Source organism: Takifugu flavidus, chromosome 21 (assembly GCF_003711565.1).
Source record: "Takifugu flavidus isolate HTHZ2018 chromosome 21, ASM371156v2, whole genome shotgun sequence".
Lineage (NCBI taxonomy): Eukaryota > Metazoa > Chordata > Actinopteri > Tetraodontiformes > Tetraodontidae > Takifugu > Takifugu flavidus.
In genome coordinates this window covers 8,028,380-8,046,080 of record NC_079540.1, presented here as the reverse complement: position 1 = coordinate 8,046,080, position 17,701 = coordinate 8,028,380, and the positions used below count along the sequence as shown (strand labels likewise).

At 51.1% G+C, this 17,701-nt stretch overlaps 2 protein-coding genes and 1 long non-coding RNA gene across 4 annotated transcripts; all 3 read right to left on the bottom strand.

The window, feature by feature from the left end:
* Positions 1-45: 45 nt before the first annotated feature.
* LOC130518106 (uncharacterized) lies at positions 46-4,947 on the bottom strand. The gene is made up of 3 exons (XR_008947936.1): positions 4,090-4,947; positions 1,509-1,725; positions 46-469 (listed from the first exon to the last, which is right to left on the bottom strand). It is a non-coding gene; the product is annotated as an uncharacterized LOC130518106 (long non-coding RNA).
* Positions 4,948-5,320: 373 nt separating this feature from the next.
* snx27a (sorting nexin 27a) lies at positions 5,321-14,315 on the bottom strand. The gene is made up of 13 exons (XM_057020196.1): positions 13,911-14,315; positions 12,321-12,546; positions 12,041-12,233; positions 11,727-11,791; positions 11,256-11,360; positions 11,031-11,109; positions 10,740-10,903; positions 10,310-10,399; positions 9,892-10,041; positions 9,438-9,566; positions 9,260-9,319; positions 9,132-9,180; positions 5,321-8,432 (listed from the first exon to the last, which is right to left on the bottom strand). Exons 1-13 carry the CDS (start codon positions 14,210-14,212, stop codon positions 8,362-8,364), a joined length of 1,683 nt encoding a protein of 560 aa, XP_056876176.1. The 5' UTR covers positions 14,213-14,315; the 3' UTR covers positions 5,321-8,361.
* Positions 14,316-15,358: 1,043 nt separating this feature from the next.
* On the bottom strand, positions 15,359-16,953 carry LOC130517960 (ictacalcin-like). Of its 2 annotated transcripts, none has more exons than XM_057020198.1 (3): positions 16,686-16,953; positions 15,792-15,937; positions 15,359-15,693 (listed from the first exon to the last, which is right to left on the bottom strand). In XM_057020198.1, the coding sequence occupies exons 2-3, from the start codon at positions 15,927-15,929 to the stop codon at positions 15,550-15,552; spliced, it is 282 nt and encodes a 93-aa protein (XP_056876178.1). In that variant the 5' UTR covers positions 15,930-15,937; positions 16,686-16,953; the 3' UTR covers positions 15,359-15,549. The 2 variants fall into 2 exon arrangements, with proteins under 2 accessions (XP_056876178.1, XP_056876179.1); XM_057020199.1 differs by having other exon boundaries at positions 15,792-15,940; positions 16,686-16,930.
* Positions 16,954-17,701: the final 748 nt, after the last annotated feature.

Below are 17,701 nucleotides of genomic sequence, written 5' to 3'. Positions count from 1 at the left end.
AAGGAGGTGACAGCGGGGATGGGGGGGGGGGGGGGGCATGAAGGAATGAGGCCTCTTCCCTCCCGACGCTGGCAGATGGAGATCAGGGCCGAAGATCCGGCGGCGGAGACGAGCAGAAGCGGATCTCATCCATTATTCAATCACATGACCATCAGAGGGAGCGACCTTGGGTCGAGAACCCTTTAAAAGACATCTCTCTTCCAGAACCACTGCAGTCAGACCTCATCGATTCCAATCTGCGACTATCAGAACTCTGGAGTATCGAAGCCTAAACGAAGCTGGCGAACAAGGCGGCGGCCACCAGCTGCAGGAGCGAGGGAGTAATCACAAAAAGATCTCCTGATGTGGTCGCCCGCCTGGATCCGACAGGCCGGATCGATCCGAAACGACCGCTCGCCTCTCCGATACAGAAGAGGAAGATGGGAAGAAGATATCTGGTAGTTCTGAGGCGTCTTCGGTGACTTTGCAGCTGTTTACAACGAGGAAGTCCTCTTTCAATATTCCTGAAATGACGCCAGATGACGGCGTGCTGAATTCGAGGTTTGAATTTAAAGCGCGACCTTCAGGCTGAACTCTCGATTCGCTCCCGCCACGGCTGTAACCACGAGGACGCTCGCCCCGTTCGGGAGGAGGAAGGAATTAAACTCACAAATGACACTCGATCGGATCTCGTTCGTGTCCTGACAGTTTCTAATCAGTCCGACGTCTCCGCTCCCCCAAAATGGAGCCTTAATGGCTGAAATTATCGCCCAATCTCGTGTGGAACGTGACAAATGCTCGCAGCCGCCGAAGCAGTTTGGACAAGTTGGGACAAAATAGGAGGGGGGATTATCTCCCGATCCTTTGAAGACCTAAAACCTTTAGTCTCGGGTTCACTGGAGTGTTCCAGCAGGACGGAACGGCTAAATCGGGTTCTTTGAGTCTGGATTTGAGGAGCTGGCGTCTGTTCTGCAGCTCTGCTAATGAGGGTTGAACAGATTCTTGTTTTGGGGATTCGGAGCCTAATTTAATCATTGTTTTGTAAAAAAAATCATTTTAAAATATCCGTATATATATAAATATACATTTGTTCCCATCACTGATAAATGAGACTTGCTGGAGCTTTTGATCTGCTGCAGTTACATGATGTTGGTCAAATGTGTATAAAAGTTCAGGCTCCATAATGTTCCGTAGTTCATCTGAAGTCTTCATTTTTGGCAGATTGTAACGACCTTTGGATGGACGGAGCAGCAGAGCTGGAACCCATCCAACAGAACTTTTCTCTTTTTTTCATCCTCTGGTCAACTTGCCAGAACCAGAGCGAAGGTTCCTTCTGAAACGCCTCCACTGGACCCCAGGATGGGGGTCGGTTTTCCTCCGCAGTGGCTTCAAAAAGGCTCCACAAATCCCATTAACGCCGTTAATGCTGCCCCACCGCGGGATGGGATTATTCATCCCATTAATACACATTTGTAGCTCTGTGTGTTTTGTGTATGTGTGTATGTGTGTGTGGGTGGGGGGGGCATCACCTCTTCACCTCTTCGGGATCGATCTGAGGGAGATCTAACAAGGAGACGTCAGGCAGATGAACGTCGGCTTTCCTGACCCGCGTCTGTACGGAACATCCCATCCTGTCATAAAGGAGCCGCTTCTCCCCAACGACCCAGCTCGGCTCCCCGTCTCTCCCACGGCGTTGGGATGGGGGGGGGGGAGAACTGCTGACGCGCACTCCAGGCTGGACGGAGTCTTAATTGATCACTCGCTCCGGAACGAGGAGATGGGCGGAGGTTGGACAGGGAGGAAGAGGAGGGGAGAGTTAATGGAGGGGGGGAACAGGGGTAATTCATGGGATTTATGAGGGGCTGAAGCAGGAGAGACGGGCGCTCTGACAAGCATAACTCAGCGAGGGGCATCAGACGGAAGGCCGCCGCAGTATTTCACTGGAGATTACGGTTCTGTATAAACTGCAGGAATAAACAGAAATGAAAAATGATACTCCCTCTCGTGCACACACAGTCACACACACGTGCACGGGCACATCAAGTGTGAGCGGACCCGACTGCAATGGCGTGAGGAAGCAGTCTGGAGGTGTATTTATAGGCAAATCCCGGTCCCCGCTCGGCCCAGGCAAAGCTCCCCGTGTGTTGGGCTAACTGTCTCTGGGAGCCTGGAAAAATGTGCAGTGCTAGCAATCTGCAGCCCATAGATTTACTGTGCTCACCCAGATGGAATAAAGAAGAGAGTGTGTGTGTGTGTGTGTGTGTGTGTGTCCGGAGGGATAAATGAGTCTTTGCGGTGCTTATGCATCTTATCAATCACTTTTCTGCCTCACAATCTTCATTTAATAAGCGTGTGCACGTCCACCAGACTGAGGGGTAAGTGAAGCGGGGCTCCGGGGGCCCCCGGCTGGAGCAGCAACGTGGATGGGGAAACAATCAAAACGGAGGCGAGGGGGCACGGGTGCAACTCTGCTCCATAATCCAAGGCTGTGGGGGGCAGACACACGTGCGCGAACCCAGGCGTGTGCACGGACACCTGTTCGGTACCAGCCCTCTGGGAGCACATTCCTACATCTCGTGGCTGCAGCGGCGGATCAATGCTGTTTAATTACCAAAGGCCCAAAGTGGTACAAATCGATGTGGTGGAGAAGAAACACAGGGGGACGGGGAGGAGGGAGAGGGAGGGGGGGGAAAGAGAGGGGGAGAGAGAGGGGGGGGAGGAGGGGGGAGGAGGAGGGAGAGGAGAGGGAGAGAGAGGGGGGGGAGGGGGATGGGAGAGAGGGAGAGGGGAGAGAGAGGGAGAGAGAGAGGGGGGGGGAGGGAGAGAGAGGGAGGGGGGAGAGGAGGGGGAGAGGGGGAGGGAGAGAGGGGGGAGAGGGGGAGAGGGGGAGGGAGAGAGAGGGGGGAGAGAGAGAGGGGGGACAGAGAGGAGGGAGAGGAGAGGGGGCGGAGAGAGAGGGAGAGAGGAGAGAGAGAGGGAGGAGGAGAGGAGAGAGGGGAAGAGGAGAGAGGGAGGAGAGAGGGGGGGGAGAGGAGGGAGAGAGAGGGGGGAGGAGGAGAGAGGGGGAGAGAGAGAGAGAGGGAGAGGGGAGAGAGAGGGGGAGGGAAGAGGGAGAGAGGGGGAGGAGGGGGAGAGAGAGGGAGGGAGAGAGGCGGAGAGAGGGCAGGAGAGGGGGGAAGGGAGAGGAGAGGGGGAGGGGAGAGAAGAGAGAGACGGGAGGGAGAGGGAGAAGGGGGAGAGAGGGGGAGGGAGAGAGGGGGAGAGAGGGGGAGGGAGAGAGGAGAGAGAGGGAGAGGGGAGAGAGAGGGAGAAGAGGGGGGGGAGGGAGAGAGAGGGGGAGGGAGAGAGAGGGGGGAGAGAGGGGGGATTGGGAGAGAGAGAGGGGGAGGGAGAGAGGAGAGAGAAGAGAGAGGGGGGAGAGGGGAGAGAGAGAGGGGGAGAGAGAGGGAGGGAGAGAGGGGGAGGGAGGAGAGGGAGGGAGAGAGAGGAGGGAGAGAGGAGGGGGCGAGAGAGAGAGGAGAGAGGGAGAGAGAGGGGGAGGGAGAGAGGGAGGGAGGAGGGAGGAGAGGGGGGAAGAGGGGGAGAGGGAGAGGAGGAGAGAGAGGGAGAGAGGGGAAGAGAGAGGGAGAGAGAGGGGGAGAGAGAGAGAGGGGGGAGAGAGGGGGGATTGGGAGAGAGAGGGGGAGAGAGAGGAGAGAGAGGGGGAGAGAGGAGAGAGAGGGGGAGAGAGGGGGGGGATTGGGAGAGAGAGGGGGGGGAGGGAGATAGGAGAGAGAGGGAGGGAGAGAGAGGGGGAGAGAGGGAGGGAGAGGGAGGGGGGGATTGGGAGAGAGAGGAGGGAGAGAGAGGGAGGAAGAGAGAGGGGGAGAGAGGGGAGGGGGGTTGGTGGTCATTCCCCGGCCCTACAGGTGCCGTTAGGCCTGATTAAACCTGCCAAGTCACTTTAATTCACTCACTACAGTTCAACTGGTCACCGTGTCCAGGGGCCCCCAGAGGCCCCCAGGGGCCAGGAGGTGTCCAGGCTGAGGAAGCTTTTGACCCATAATTCCAGGCAGACGGCTGCTCTCGGTGGCTCTAACAAGGCAGGAAGAGCATCAGAGCTGCACCCACCTAAAGGCTCCACGTCCGTTTAATCTGCTCGTTGGGCAGGAAATAACGGAGGCGTCCGATCATTGATTCCCGTTCCACTTCCTGCCTCCTGAACACGGCCGAGGTCCGATTCCCACTCTTCCACGCTGTGATCTGGTCTTTCAGTGCTGTCGAGGGAAAACAAACACATTCAAAAGCTTCAATCTGTAGGAATGTGCGATGAACGCCACACCGATACGGCGGAACTGTGGATCCATTCGGAGGAGGGAGGGAGCGACATTCGCTGAATATTCCGGGATTATTCAGAATTCTGCCCCCTTTTTGTCACACAGAAAAGGTTAAAACAGAAAAATAATCCCATCTTCCTCCTGCTCTCTATTCCATTTGAACACATGAAACGCGTGCCAGCGTCGTGTGTGTGTGTGTTGTGTGTGTGTGTGTGTGTGCAGCTTTTATTAAAGCTCCTGGAACGAGCTGCTCCTCCTCCTGCAGACATGTGGCTTCCCTTCACACTCCTTCCTTGAACCCTCCTTTGATGAGCTGCAGCAAAACACACTCCGGTATAAATATCCAGCAACAGCTCAGGTTTGTTTTCCCAACTTCGGCCTTTTGTGGGTGCGGCTTTGATGCTTTGATCCGTTTTAAACTCGGAAGAAACCCGAGCAACGACGGAATGTGGAGGTTCGACGTGACACCAGGGGAATTCTCGCCCCACAAGGAAGTTCTGAAGTTTTGTGCCATCACAGTATTTTGGTTTCTTTGAGATGATTAAAGATTAAAGAATCCTTAAAGAGGCGGGTGGGGGGGGTGAATCTGGGTAATATTTTAGTTCTGTGGAATAATTGAATCTAGATGACTTTTAAACAGACACGCTGCTAAATGAGCCTCTTATATTTATTAATATTCACCCGTCTGTTGCTGGCTCTGACCCGCCCACCTCTGCCCCCCCCCCCCCCGCCGCCGCCGCCGCCGTCTCCATCAGTCACTGCAAAACAAGGAACCTCAGCAGAAAAGTTGCCCCACACGTGCACGTTGAGGCTCTAACGTCTCAATAACGGAGCCTTGAAAGGCCATTTATTAATTAGCAGCCACATTAAAAGCTCGTCAGGGCACAGAACCGCTGCTTAATCGCTCCCACATGAGCCCTGATTCTTTATTAGATTGTAGAACAGTCTGTAAGCGCCCCCCCCCCAGGAGGAAATAATCAATGCTTTCATAAATCGGATTGTGCAAATAAATCCAGGACGGCGGCTTTATTTCCCAATATATAACTTTATTTAAAATATTGTTACAATTTATTACTCTACACAACATTTCCAAATGTTTTTATTGGTTTTACCTGTTGATTAGTAACCCTTCCTGTGTTATTAGATAGAAAACTCATGAGGTGTCAGTTCAACCCCCCCACAGACAGTGATGGCCAACAGTGGCTGGAGAGGTTCACCATCAGTTCCCCCCGTTTCTGTTTAAATAAATAAAAGTTTGGAGTTGGAGAGACCGGAGAGACCAGAGTGACCCCCCCCCAGAGATTTTACTCTTTTAAAACAACTATTTACAGTTGATGATGGACACCAACGGCTCCGGTTTTGAACCAAAGTCTAAATTATGGACAGAAAGAGCCCCGTGTGGGAAACGACCCCCCCACACAGGCGAACACTTTTATTAAACACTTTAATTCGTCCTTCGCGCGAGTCCCCGGACCTCTTTAAACGCACCATCGTTGGAATTAAGACGTTAAAACTGTTTCTAAAAGGAAAAAAATAAATAAATTAAAAATCGCCCGCGACGACCATCTGAACCAACAGAGCGGGAACGTTTGCTCCGTTGCTATGGCGACAGCGCGAATGAAACCTCCGGCCACTCGGGGGCTTGTTCACATCTGGATGGTTCCGTGTCTGCGATGGTGGATGTTGTAATCTGTTAATTAGTCTGTTAATTCCTGGGCGACATTAAATCCTCTGTTTGTTTGAGTGTTCGATCAGGCACCAAAGCTGCCCGGCACCAACGCGCACGTGCGCGGCCCCGGCAAACAAACGCGCCAATCCGACCGTGGCGTGCTTTCTGACGGCTACACTGGACGAGGACCCGTGGCGAGCGTCCGCCTGGGCGGGAGGGACGCCCCCCCCCACACCACAAACTGAAAACACCCGAAGGAAAAGGAAACAGACGCCTATTCACAGCAGCACGAGCCACAGCGACAGAACAAACACTGAACAGTAAGAAAGACGGCGCGGAATTCGTTATTGGGGGGGATTGGGTCGGGCTGATGGGGATGAAAGGGAACAGAGGCTGCAGTGAGAGTCGGCGCGGCGCTGCCACGGCAACCACATCCCCCTGTGATGCTGGAAGGATCAGCCTGGAGAGACTGACAGGAGACAGAAGAGGCAACAAAACCTCTGCTGGCCTCCAGGAAAAGCCCACGGATGAACGCTCCGATCCTCCCGTCATCCATCTCTGCAGTGGCCATTACTTTGGCTGTCAAATTGCCCGAACAGCAATCAGCACAGTGCCCCCCCCCCCCCTGAACACACACACACAACCACACACACACACGCGTGCGCTAACCTGCTGGTGTGATGTAGTCTACTGCTCTAGGCTGTTCGTAATTAAACAATCATATTTTCACATCTTTTTTCTTGTTCCAGCCACTTTAAACAGGGTACAGAGGTGAGTGTGTGTGTGTGTGTGTGTGTCTGCTGGGATAGAAACCCAACGTTTGAGCGGCGGAACAATGAGACGCCTCCCATTTATCTCCATCTGCCTGCCGCCTCCGATGTCAGATACAAACCCTCGTCTTCATTTGCAGGCGCGCGCACGGCTCATCAGAGGTGTCCAATCACAACCTCACAGCTTATCAGCAATGTCGGCGGAAAACAGAGGGCACGAGCACCCGCGCAGGCACGTGCACACACACACACACACACACACACACACACACACACACACACACACACACACACACACAGACAGACACACACACACAACTAAATTTCAGACTGGAGATTTTTCTGACGTTTGGGAATCGATCGACTGCGACACGAGTGGGACAAAACATTCAGATTCTGAACGCCTTCTTGGTTAAAACGGACGCGTTTCACCGGCATTTTTCTTTTTTCATCCTTTCCGTAAACGAGACACGATTAGAACAGATCAAAACGTGACATCTGAGCCAAAAACACAGTGAGAAAACAGAAACGCTTGCAATTGCAACATGCATGTACACATAAGCTAATACTGTATTCGTTCCGCTGCAGTTGGGGGGCAGAAATCTTGCATTTCAGTCAACGTAAAACACACACACACACACACACACACGCACACACACACACACACACGTGTCCTGATGCAGCTTAACTGCAGAGGAGAAACACTTCTCGAGAAGTTACACAGCTCGGGGCTTCAGGCTTTAAGAAGCTCACACTACGTTCTAAATCAGCCCCCACCACCCAAAAAAACCGAATCTTCCGCTCTGCTGCCCCCTGCTGCACCTTCATGGAACTGCAGCCAACGCACAAAACCTGTCAAAGGCATCACAAAGGTCACCGCCACAAAGGTCACCGCCGCCCCCCCAATCCTTGACTAACACCATCATCTCTGCGCGGCGACTATCAAGATGAAGCTCCTTCCTCACACACAAACAGAGAAATCGATGGTTGTGTGGTGAATCGATTCTAAAGAAACTGGCCCGGACTAGATCAAAAGAAGAAAAAAAATTAGTTTTGGACCATAATTCTGTTCACACTTCGCAGTACGAGACCAAGAAACAACTTAAACGCTCAGGCTGTTCCATATTTTCCTTGTTTTCCAGCTAGACACAGTTCAGAGCCTACGAATATCTTGTGTTTTGCTTTCTTCATCACCATCTTGTGAACAAACTGACCCCACTTGTCCGTCCGTCCGTCCGTCTCCCCCTTCTCTCCAACACTGTCGGCTCAGCTGATGAGGGCCACGTTAGCTCAGCTGACCGTCACGCTCGGCGCTCCGCGGTTGCCCCCGGCCGTGCTCCAGCGTGACCTCGCTCCACATCACAGGGTGGACGCGTCAGGAAAAACAACGGTGATGCTATGAAGATCTAGGAAAATGTCATGGAAGTTGTGGGCTTTTTTTTTTTTTGTCAGTTCTTCATTGCTCTTCTCGCCGTGTCCCAGAGCGGCTGGTTGCTTTTCCCAAATGTCTCGCTCCCATTCGGGCTTCCGGAGCGTTGCTGCCTCACGTCGGTGTGGATGGGCGCTCTGTGGGGTGGCTGTGATGATGCAAGTGGACCAGTCTGAGTTTGGGGAATGACGAAGGGCTTTAGGATGTTGCGATCTCCCCCCCGAGGTGGCGCCACGCCTTCTGCTGCGTTTCCAGAGGAGGCAGATACTCTGGAACAAAGAGAGGTGAGGAAACAGGTCAGAATCGCGCAAACGCCGAAGCAGACGCAGAAATTCTGATCAATATTCACTCTTAAAATGGTCAAAACCTCATTTGTGCAACAATCACTTCTGATGTTGAAGCTGGAGGAACAAACCACTTTCAGAGCGTCCCTCATGCTGACAGAACAGACCTGTTTTTAATCATAAACTCGTGTTTTATTTCCTTCAACAACACGTGCACGGACCTGTACGACAGGTCGACTCAGGTGTTACACACGTCAATCAGTAATCACGAGTTCCCTGCCTTGGATCTCATAAAGATCTCATAAAGATCTCATAAAGATCTCATAAAGATCCCCTGACACGAGGCTCTGTGCTTTAACGCCACTTTATCACTCCGGTTCCTCCACTTTTTGCTGCAGGTTCCACCCTGGTTAGAAATAGCCTGAGGTTAAAGGAGAGACGGGAAGTCCTGACTTGAATTACACTCGATAGTGAAGATAATAATGGTTCAGATTCACATTGAAATGCACAGAAAATTAAAGAGGCTCCGATTTGTTGACCCTCGTGACCCACTCAGAAGTCTCCCCCAGCAGGACGCTGCTGTCAGACAGACGTCTTTATTCCTCGTCTTTATTGCTCCTGAATACACATCAGGCTTCCTCTGTGTTCTAATGTCACTATCACGCCACAGAGGCGGCTGTTTACCGTTGTTGCTGCAGTTTTTGTTGTCTTTGTCGGAGGCCTCCTCTTCAACCTGGAAGAGATATCAGTGAGGTTCAAACTTGGCAGAGACTCCTGCACTTCCCAGAACAAAGGAAAGGAGGGGTTCTTACCTGCTTCCTCCATTTCAGCTCACAAAAGACCCGTTCGAAGCACTCGTGCATGTAGTTGAACTGGGACCAACACGGAGAAAGATGCTATTATTAACATCACAGCAGATTCCTCCAAACAAACCTCATCAATCACATCCGTCGTCGCTCCTGTCGGGCCTAAAACCGGTAAGAGACTCACGTATGGAGTGAAAATCTTGACCCAGCGAGGTTTCTTCTCCCCCCGGACGTATTCAAAGCAGAAGGCCATCCCCTCCTCGTCCGTGTCCCAGCGCTTCATCTCCCCCCATTCAAAGGCGATGACCTGGTTCTGACGGAGAGGCCACGGGTCAACATTGAAACGATCCCACGGAATCAAAACCAAGGAGCACAGTCACAGTTGGGAGCTGCAATGCATTGTGGGATTGTTCCTTCAGCCCCCATCTATAAATAAATATGGTATTTCTTCTATTTAGGGGTGGGAACAGATCTGGGTGGTTACTAACGAGCTCCCTCATTTGCATTGACAGGAGAGGAACCGCGGTTCTGAACAGAGAAGCCGCTTCATGCTGTGACACACACGTTTGGGCTCCGCCTCCTCGCCGTCTATCTGCACCGTTCTGACCTGCTTTGCGTGTTCGGTCGCCCGCCCTCACCTCCAGGGTTCCGTCCTCCGTGCACGCGTGCAGCTTGAAGTGATGGATGCTGATAGCCGTGATGACGTGACCTTTCCTCCTGGAGTCGCAGGAGCAGTGGGGGAAGATCACCTCGTTGTAGCCTTCGCACGTCCGCAGCAGACTCAGGTACTAGGAGAGAAATGCCAGACATTCCTCAGCGCTCCAACTGGGCTCCAGTTGTTTAAACAAGCTTAATCAGCTTAACTGCAGTAAGTTTCTGGCTGGTTGCGTCTCCCCTGCTTCATTAACTCGACAATATTTATACTTCTAAACCACGTTCTGGCCTTTTTTTCTTCACTTCTGTTCAGGGAAATTGTGGCGACAGCTCTGCTTGATAGGAAAACGGCGTCGTCGCGCCGCTCCCCCGCTCGAACAAAGGCTGGCCTGTGGGACTGACCGTGGCCATCTTGCGCTGCTCTGCCAACTTCTGCAGCTGGTAGGACTTGTCCTCCGTTTTTATGAATCCCCTCTTCACGTCTTCCAGAGCCTGGACGGACGGACAGAGAGACAGACGGAGAGGTCGGTGGTTGGAGGTTTAGCGGACATCGTTATGAGTTCTCGCTTAAACAGGTTGCAGCTGCTGACCTTAGCTAGGCGGCAGTTAGCCGCAGGCTGCTGCAGCTATTTGCAGCACCTCATTAGTGTTACTATTATTATTATTATATTATTATTTAGATGCCTTCTCCTTCCCTGGCCGTTCACATTCATGAAACACGTTCCCATCTAAGATGCAGTTTGCACCACTGATATTCACATTAAGACTAAAATGAAACAGGCTCGCTTGCTCCCGTTACATTCACGATGAGCTGGATTTGGCCTCCTTTTACCTGGTGGAAGCAGTAGTGCAGCGCCAGAGGGTTGTCTCTTAGCAACTCCTCCTCTTGCAAGCTGAACAACCATTTGCGGAGGGCCAGGCACGTCCCCGGCACGGCTGATGTGTAATTCTGCACATAGAGCTTGTGGGGAAACTCATTAGGCGCCAGCTTCCGCACTACAGAAGAAGAGAGAGCAGCAGAGGGATGAATCGGGGGGGCTGAACGGTGGTTCAGTTCATGACACAGCAACGGCTTCTACGAGCTTCCTGTTCGAAGAGCCTCCAGGAAGACGGCGGTTCTTACCGAACGAGTGGTTGATGACTTCAAAGAGGGCGAAGTAGCTGGCCATGATGCTGTCCATGCCGACCTTCATCACCAGCGCCTGCAGGGGGACGGAGACGCCCGTCAGGCAGGAGAAGCGGAATTCTGATGAACAAGCTAGTCATTCCAATATCTAAAACGGTTTCAGTGGGATGCGCCAGCGTAGCCTGAGGGCTAAGCGCGTTGACGCCACCCGTGCGTTGATACCTGGTACACCTGGTCCGTGGTGCTGTTCTTGCGGACTCTGACAGAGATGGCGGTCTTGTCCGGCAGCGCTATCCGCAGTTCTATGTCCGTCACTCCGTTGTAGTTCTGGAAAATGAACAAAGTCAGCCGGCGTGCAGCCACCTGGAGCCTCACGAGCAGCTTCTCCTACACAACTGATCTGGTTCATCTTCCTCCTGAACTATCGGACCTCTTTAGCGCCGCCAGCAGGCCGATACGCGGCACTGAACGATCCAATAATAATAATTGTTCGTTGTTTACTGAGCAAATGTGCTAATTGTAGCTTTCAAAGTCTTGGTAGGCGGCAGACAGGTAGGCGACTTCTAGGGGGGGGGGGGGGTGGGGGGGGCAGAGGCAACCAGCGCGAAAGCACCGCGTCACCGTTTCTTTTATAAACTGCCAGCTGACCTTTACTGCGATTTTATCAGAAGAGAAACAAAAGGTGACGCAAACCTCATCTGATTCCGAGAGAAATTCCTGTATGATGTCACTCTCCCCGATCACCCGCACGGAGCAGACTGGAGCCGAGATGGTGACAGACAAGGACAGCAACACAGAAGACACAGGTGACTTTTAAACCAAAGAGAAACCGAAGAGAAACAACGTCCTTTCATCAAGATATTTCAGCTTGTGATAGAACTCATCCGTCCAGATGAGCTCAGTAACTCCTGCTGACTAAAAAAAACAACAAGCGATTCTTTCGCTTTGGCTTGTTTTTAAAAATAACACGGTTGTTTGCCCGGCGTGACCTTTTCGCATCCTCCTACCTCGCTCCAGATACTCCTCCAGGCCCCGGCGGCGAGCGTCGAGCTGCTGCTCCGACAGGGAGAAAGGCCATTTACCAGGAAACTTTGGGAAGTTGAAGTTGGAAAACTCCCTCTTCAGGTTCTGGTGCAGGATGGCAAATTCCCGATAGCGCTTGGAGCAGAGCTGTCTGCCCGACATGTACACGTTGTAGACCTGCAGCCACATGCACGGGAGAGCGCACGTTTACCAGCAGGAAGCGGCCTCCTCCATCAGAAACGACGGGACTCACGACGCACTCACCACAAACCTCTCCGAGTGTTGCTCCACGTGTTTGTACGTCGGGATGGAAATGGGCACCGCCTGCTTGTCGCTGTAGTCGTAGTTGGGCTGGACGTCCTCGCCTCCTTCCAACCCGTCGGCCTCCTGAGCCGGGACGGACAGCACGGCCAGAACCAGCTCCTTCTCCCCCGCGCGGATCAGGTCAACCACCTGCTTGTGGGTGGCGCCTTCCACGCTCACGCCGTTGCTGGAAGGAGAGGCCGCGCTTGTTACTGACCATAAATAATCAACATGGGAAAGTTAAACGTTGTCTCCCTGCTGTTCATTAATTGGAAAAGAAATTGGATTTGTGCCTGGACAATAAGCTAAATAATGCAGATGCTGGACAACAGGCTGCTCATTAACGTCACCGATGGCGTTAGAAGCCTCTCGTCTTGGCTTTGCCGACACCAGATGGCTCCAGCATCAGGTGTCCGTTAATCTGCCGTGAGACAGCAGGACAGAAGATGCTGCACGAGCACAGGTGAACGCCTCGCCCTCGTGGTCATGGGCCGCGTCCCCGTGACTGTTGGTGAGCCGTGTCAAATGGAACGCCAGTAAGGGGGGGGGGAATGTGAGTTTAACAAATGTTTAACTGTGACAGCACCAGTGTAACGTCGCTGCTCAATACCCTGCACACATTAATTAGACAAAGGCTGCAGGGACAAACTGGAATTTTGTTGTTGGATCCGGGGGAAACTGCTGACAGAAGTTCTCCTTTCTGCAGCGCCGTAAAGCTGCCTGATAAGTCATATGATAAGGCTGCTGTCATGGGATCAGGAAGAGAGAAAAGTCAACATAAACTCTCACTGGTTTAACGCACTTTTCAGCGTCTCCGGAAGCAGAAGTCAGATCTTGTTCCTTCTACTTCGTTTCTCTTCTCTTTTATTCCAACTTCAGACTGTCGAATTATGTTTATATGCGCAGATGCCAAAGAAACCGCATTCTCCCTGAGATAATCCACAAAACAAACTGACACTTTTCAAGGAAAAGCCTTTCATATATAGAAAAATCCCTCATACGCAAATGGGAAACACCTGTACCGAAGAGGAGAAAACGCGCACAATCACAGCGGCTAACAAACAAACACCGTCATCACACAACGCCGCCAAAAGTGACATTTATAACATTGCTACTCGGTCCAGAGCAATTCAACGTCGAAAAATGAATGAAAACTGTTGTTTTGGCTACACAAGAAGTGGTTAGGGCGCAAAGTGCGGCGTTAGCTACCTGGCTCGCATGCTAGCTAAAGCTAATCAACATGCACAGCCTGTTGTCAGCTTATGTAAGCGGGTTAGCATCTTAGCCGTAGCCGGCTAGCACCAGCCTTAGCTCAGGGCACTAAAATCACCCGAATGCAAACAATTATTACACGCATGACACGCACGACACGCAGCGATGTTATTCAGCAGCCGCGGTGGTCATTTTGGAGTCAAATCGGTACCGTCGCCGCATGCTGTAGCGGTACCGTGAAGGTGTTCAACATCAATCTGGACCCATGCCTGAAATGGGATAAAGTGGCCAAAACTAATTAGCTAAACCGAATAAGCGGAGCAGGTCTGGGCCACTCACACTTCCAGGATCCGGTCCCCCTTCGCGATCCCGGCTCGGTCCGCCGCACCCCCCGGCAACACGGCGCTGACGTGCTGGAGGGGAGCGTACAGTTCCCCGTTGATGCTCCGAAGCTGCCCTCCTTCGCTGACTTGACCGCGGACATTGAAGCCGTATCCGGACTCCGACTTGACGATCCGCACCACCCGCGGCCCCGACACCACGGCCGCGTTCTGGGCCCCCGTTCCCGCAGAGGAACCGGTGACTAAACCGTTGCGGGATGCCGAAGTGGACCGACTTGCATCGCCTTCTACATCCGCCATCTTATCCACAGGCCCTGGTCCCGTCCTGCTCCGTCTTCTAGCAAATTCAAAACAACACTCGGTCTCCGTCCTCCGCTCCACAGACCGACGCTGGGGCGATGACCCGCCCCCAGATAGCGTCATGAAACACGGCTGCACAACGTGACCCCCCCCCCCCCCCGGAAGCGTCACCCGGCAGACTGGCCTGTCAGTGCTTTCAATATTCCATTTATCAGCGGACACACACAAATATTTATATTTAAAATCGACAGTGAGATTCAGAGAATCAGCGTGATTGGAGAGAGATCCGAGTTCTTCTCAAATATGAATTCATTCATGTTCAAATAACAACAGAGCTACATTTGCGTCTTGACACAATGAAGCAATCAGACTTTTGTCAGCATTTTCCGGTTTTGATGGTTGGGTTTGTCCAAGCGATACAATATTCTGTTGCATTTTTCATAGTTTACTTTTAAACAAGTGTTATTTGATCACGTGACCGCGAGGGGGCGATAGAGCGCCGGGCCGAGACGGCGATGCTGGAATCTGTTTAAACTTACATTTAAGAGAGGTCAAAGTTTTCAATAAACACGAAAACTAAAACTAATGTTGAACTATAACACGACATCTATCAATAAAAGAATAGTTCAAGTTTTGGAAGAAAGGTTTTCATGTATTTATGATTAAACTGAAGGGTGGCTCGTTATTATGTATCGTTTTGTGTCATTGTTTTTTATCTCATCATGACAAAAGAAACTGCGGAGTTACTTTTTTTTAAATTGAATTTGTATTTCTTATAATTTAAAACGACTTACTGGCAGCACAAGTTGTGTTGCGCAATGTTGCTGAGGGCAACAGGCGAGAGTAAATCAAAACACTAGCAAGAATTATTTTAAAGAAATTAAATCATTGGGGGAAAAAACCCAACAATGCGGTTTCCTATTTTTAAATGCTTATTGTCGTTAAATTATTTATTAACCAGCTGTATGGAACTGGGAACGGCCCTTAACAGAACTGGAAAAACTTCAGATTGAAACAGGAAATGACAAAAAACTAACAAAAAAGAAGTTATTATTCTTAATACTTAATATTTAGAGGTATATCTACCTCTTGGGCCCTCGGGAAATGTAATTTTGTATAAACTGTTTATAGTAAATGATGAGGAGCTTGTGAACTAGTCACGAGTATCTTTTTATTGATGTGTTGCACTGATCCATTTATCCTGATGTACCGCATTCAAAAATCAGGTTTTTATTTGGAAGGAAAATGTTTATTTAAGTGTGCATGACTTCAGGTGTTTGTTCCTGTAATAAGTAGCAAATATTGATGACATGAAGGGCGGTGAACCTTCTGATCCTCTACTTTTTGCCAGTGAAGTATTCGTGGCACATCCCAGTCAGGCAGAAGATCATCCTGCCGTACTCGTTGAAGTCCACGCTGTTGTCCTTGTTAGTGTCCAGGTCTTTGAAGATGAGGTCCACGGCCCCCTTGTTGGCGGTGTCCTGCACACGACAGAGATGGCAGCAACTTTCAGGACAGAATCAGATTGTGGTTTGCTCACGTGGAGCAGTTAAAGATAACGGTCGGAGCGGTGGGCCACCTTCAGCAGCTCTCCCAGTTCATTGTGGAGCAGCTCCTTCAGCTCTGCCTTGCTCAGGGTGTGGGGGTCCCCCTCCCTGCCAGCATATTTGCTGAAGGATTTGATGAGGAGGCTCATGGCTGTGCAGACGTCAGACATGCTGGAAGCTGCTTCAAACAACACGAATGGAAAATCAAGCACTCATCACAAGACTGGCCGAAGGGCTTCCATTCATATTTTCACTTTCAGCTATTGTGAATAATTGCAAAGTCATTTTTAACTGCGCAGCAGAGTTGGAGCGTGAACCAGGAAAGTTCCCATTGTTTATTGTTTGTTTGAGACAGAAACACACACTGGTTTCCACCAGGGCCCAGCCCCTCTTATTTCCATTCTGGTCTCTAACGCAGCGTCTCTGCAGAGCAACACGTTGCCATGGCAACAGCTCGGTCCTTCCTGTGACCCGGGTGAACTACAGGCAAGTAAACAGGTTTAGACTTGATTATTGTCCCCACTGGGATTTCAGATACCACGTTCTTTTCCCACTCTGTGTATGTTTAAAGTGTGTTTCTTTGCACTGATCCGAGAACCCATGGAGACGGTTGTTGACTGACTCACCGGGAGCTCCTTCCTCCCAACGGTACCGTGAGGAAACTGACACAAAGGGCTTCCAAACCCAAACTGCAGAGAACTATTATTTAATCACAGTGAACAAATTCAAGGCAAAGATGACATATTGGGGTTGAATTTCCCAAAACCAGAATGAATCTAAACTCATCTACACAAGCAGAACCGTCAAAGTTTGCCAATTACAGCCTACTGCTGATTACTATCTTGTTCTGTCCATAAAACTCATTAAAAGCACGATTCTCCTATCTAAAGAAGAGAAAACATCAAACAGTGGAAACCTTTACTCACCAGTGGGGATGAAAGCAGATGAAGAGTCTCAGTGTTGGAGGAGCTGTGATGAGAAATGAGAGCAGGATGCCTCCTAAAAGACACCACACCCAGGATCCCAGGATCCCTCCCTCCGCAGGCTCCGCTCAGCTGGAGCCTCCCACAAACACAACACACAACAACACACAACATGTTTCACAGGCATTCCATGTTTCCAGTGTCGCCTTGTTTCTTTTGTTTTAGTTGCTTTCTGCGCTACGTTTGCTGCTGCATCCACGCTGAAAAGTGATTGATAACCCAATGAGAAGATGGAAAGAGTTATTACAGTGTAACAGTTATAACCGTTATGGCCTAAATCGCTGCCATGCTGCTCCATTTAGGCTTCTGAATTTAGCCCTAAACAGCCAGCAGCAGTGTTACGTGGCACCTCTCTGACTCAGATGATGTCTCTCACCACTTCCTGGTGCTCTTTGTCACGCTGGGATTCCGGCCAAACCCCCCAAAAGCTGGAAGAGATCACAGAAGGAGGTCGACAAAAACAGGCTCGTGGCTGCACAGAGGAAAAAAACAACAACACACAAACACACAAAAGGGGAAATCACGCAAAAGTGGCAGAGACTCACGGGCTGGCTGCCCCCCAGGGGGCTGAAGAGGAGGTCTGACATGAGGGTCTGTGTGTGTGTGTGTGTGTGTGTGTGTGTGTGTGTGTGTGTGTGTGTGTGTGGGGTGGATCTTCAACCAAGGGAGGCCAAGAATGAGATGATGTCTGGGGTGTCCTCATTACCAGAAACTGGACCTCTTCTCAGTCGGTCACCTGAGGAGAGCAACTGGCCGAGAGATGCACAACAGGAGCAGAACGTCTTTTCTACCTGCTCTTCATCAATGAAGCATCCAAAAAAAAATCAACTAAAGCATGAAACCACCCAAAGAGCGAGACGAAAGAACGGGAACAGGAACAGGAAGCGTGTTGCCGGGGTGGGATGAGTCTGAAGTTTGGCCCATCAAATCCCCCTGGCAGCACAAGGGCCGAAGAATCT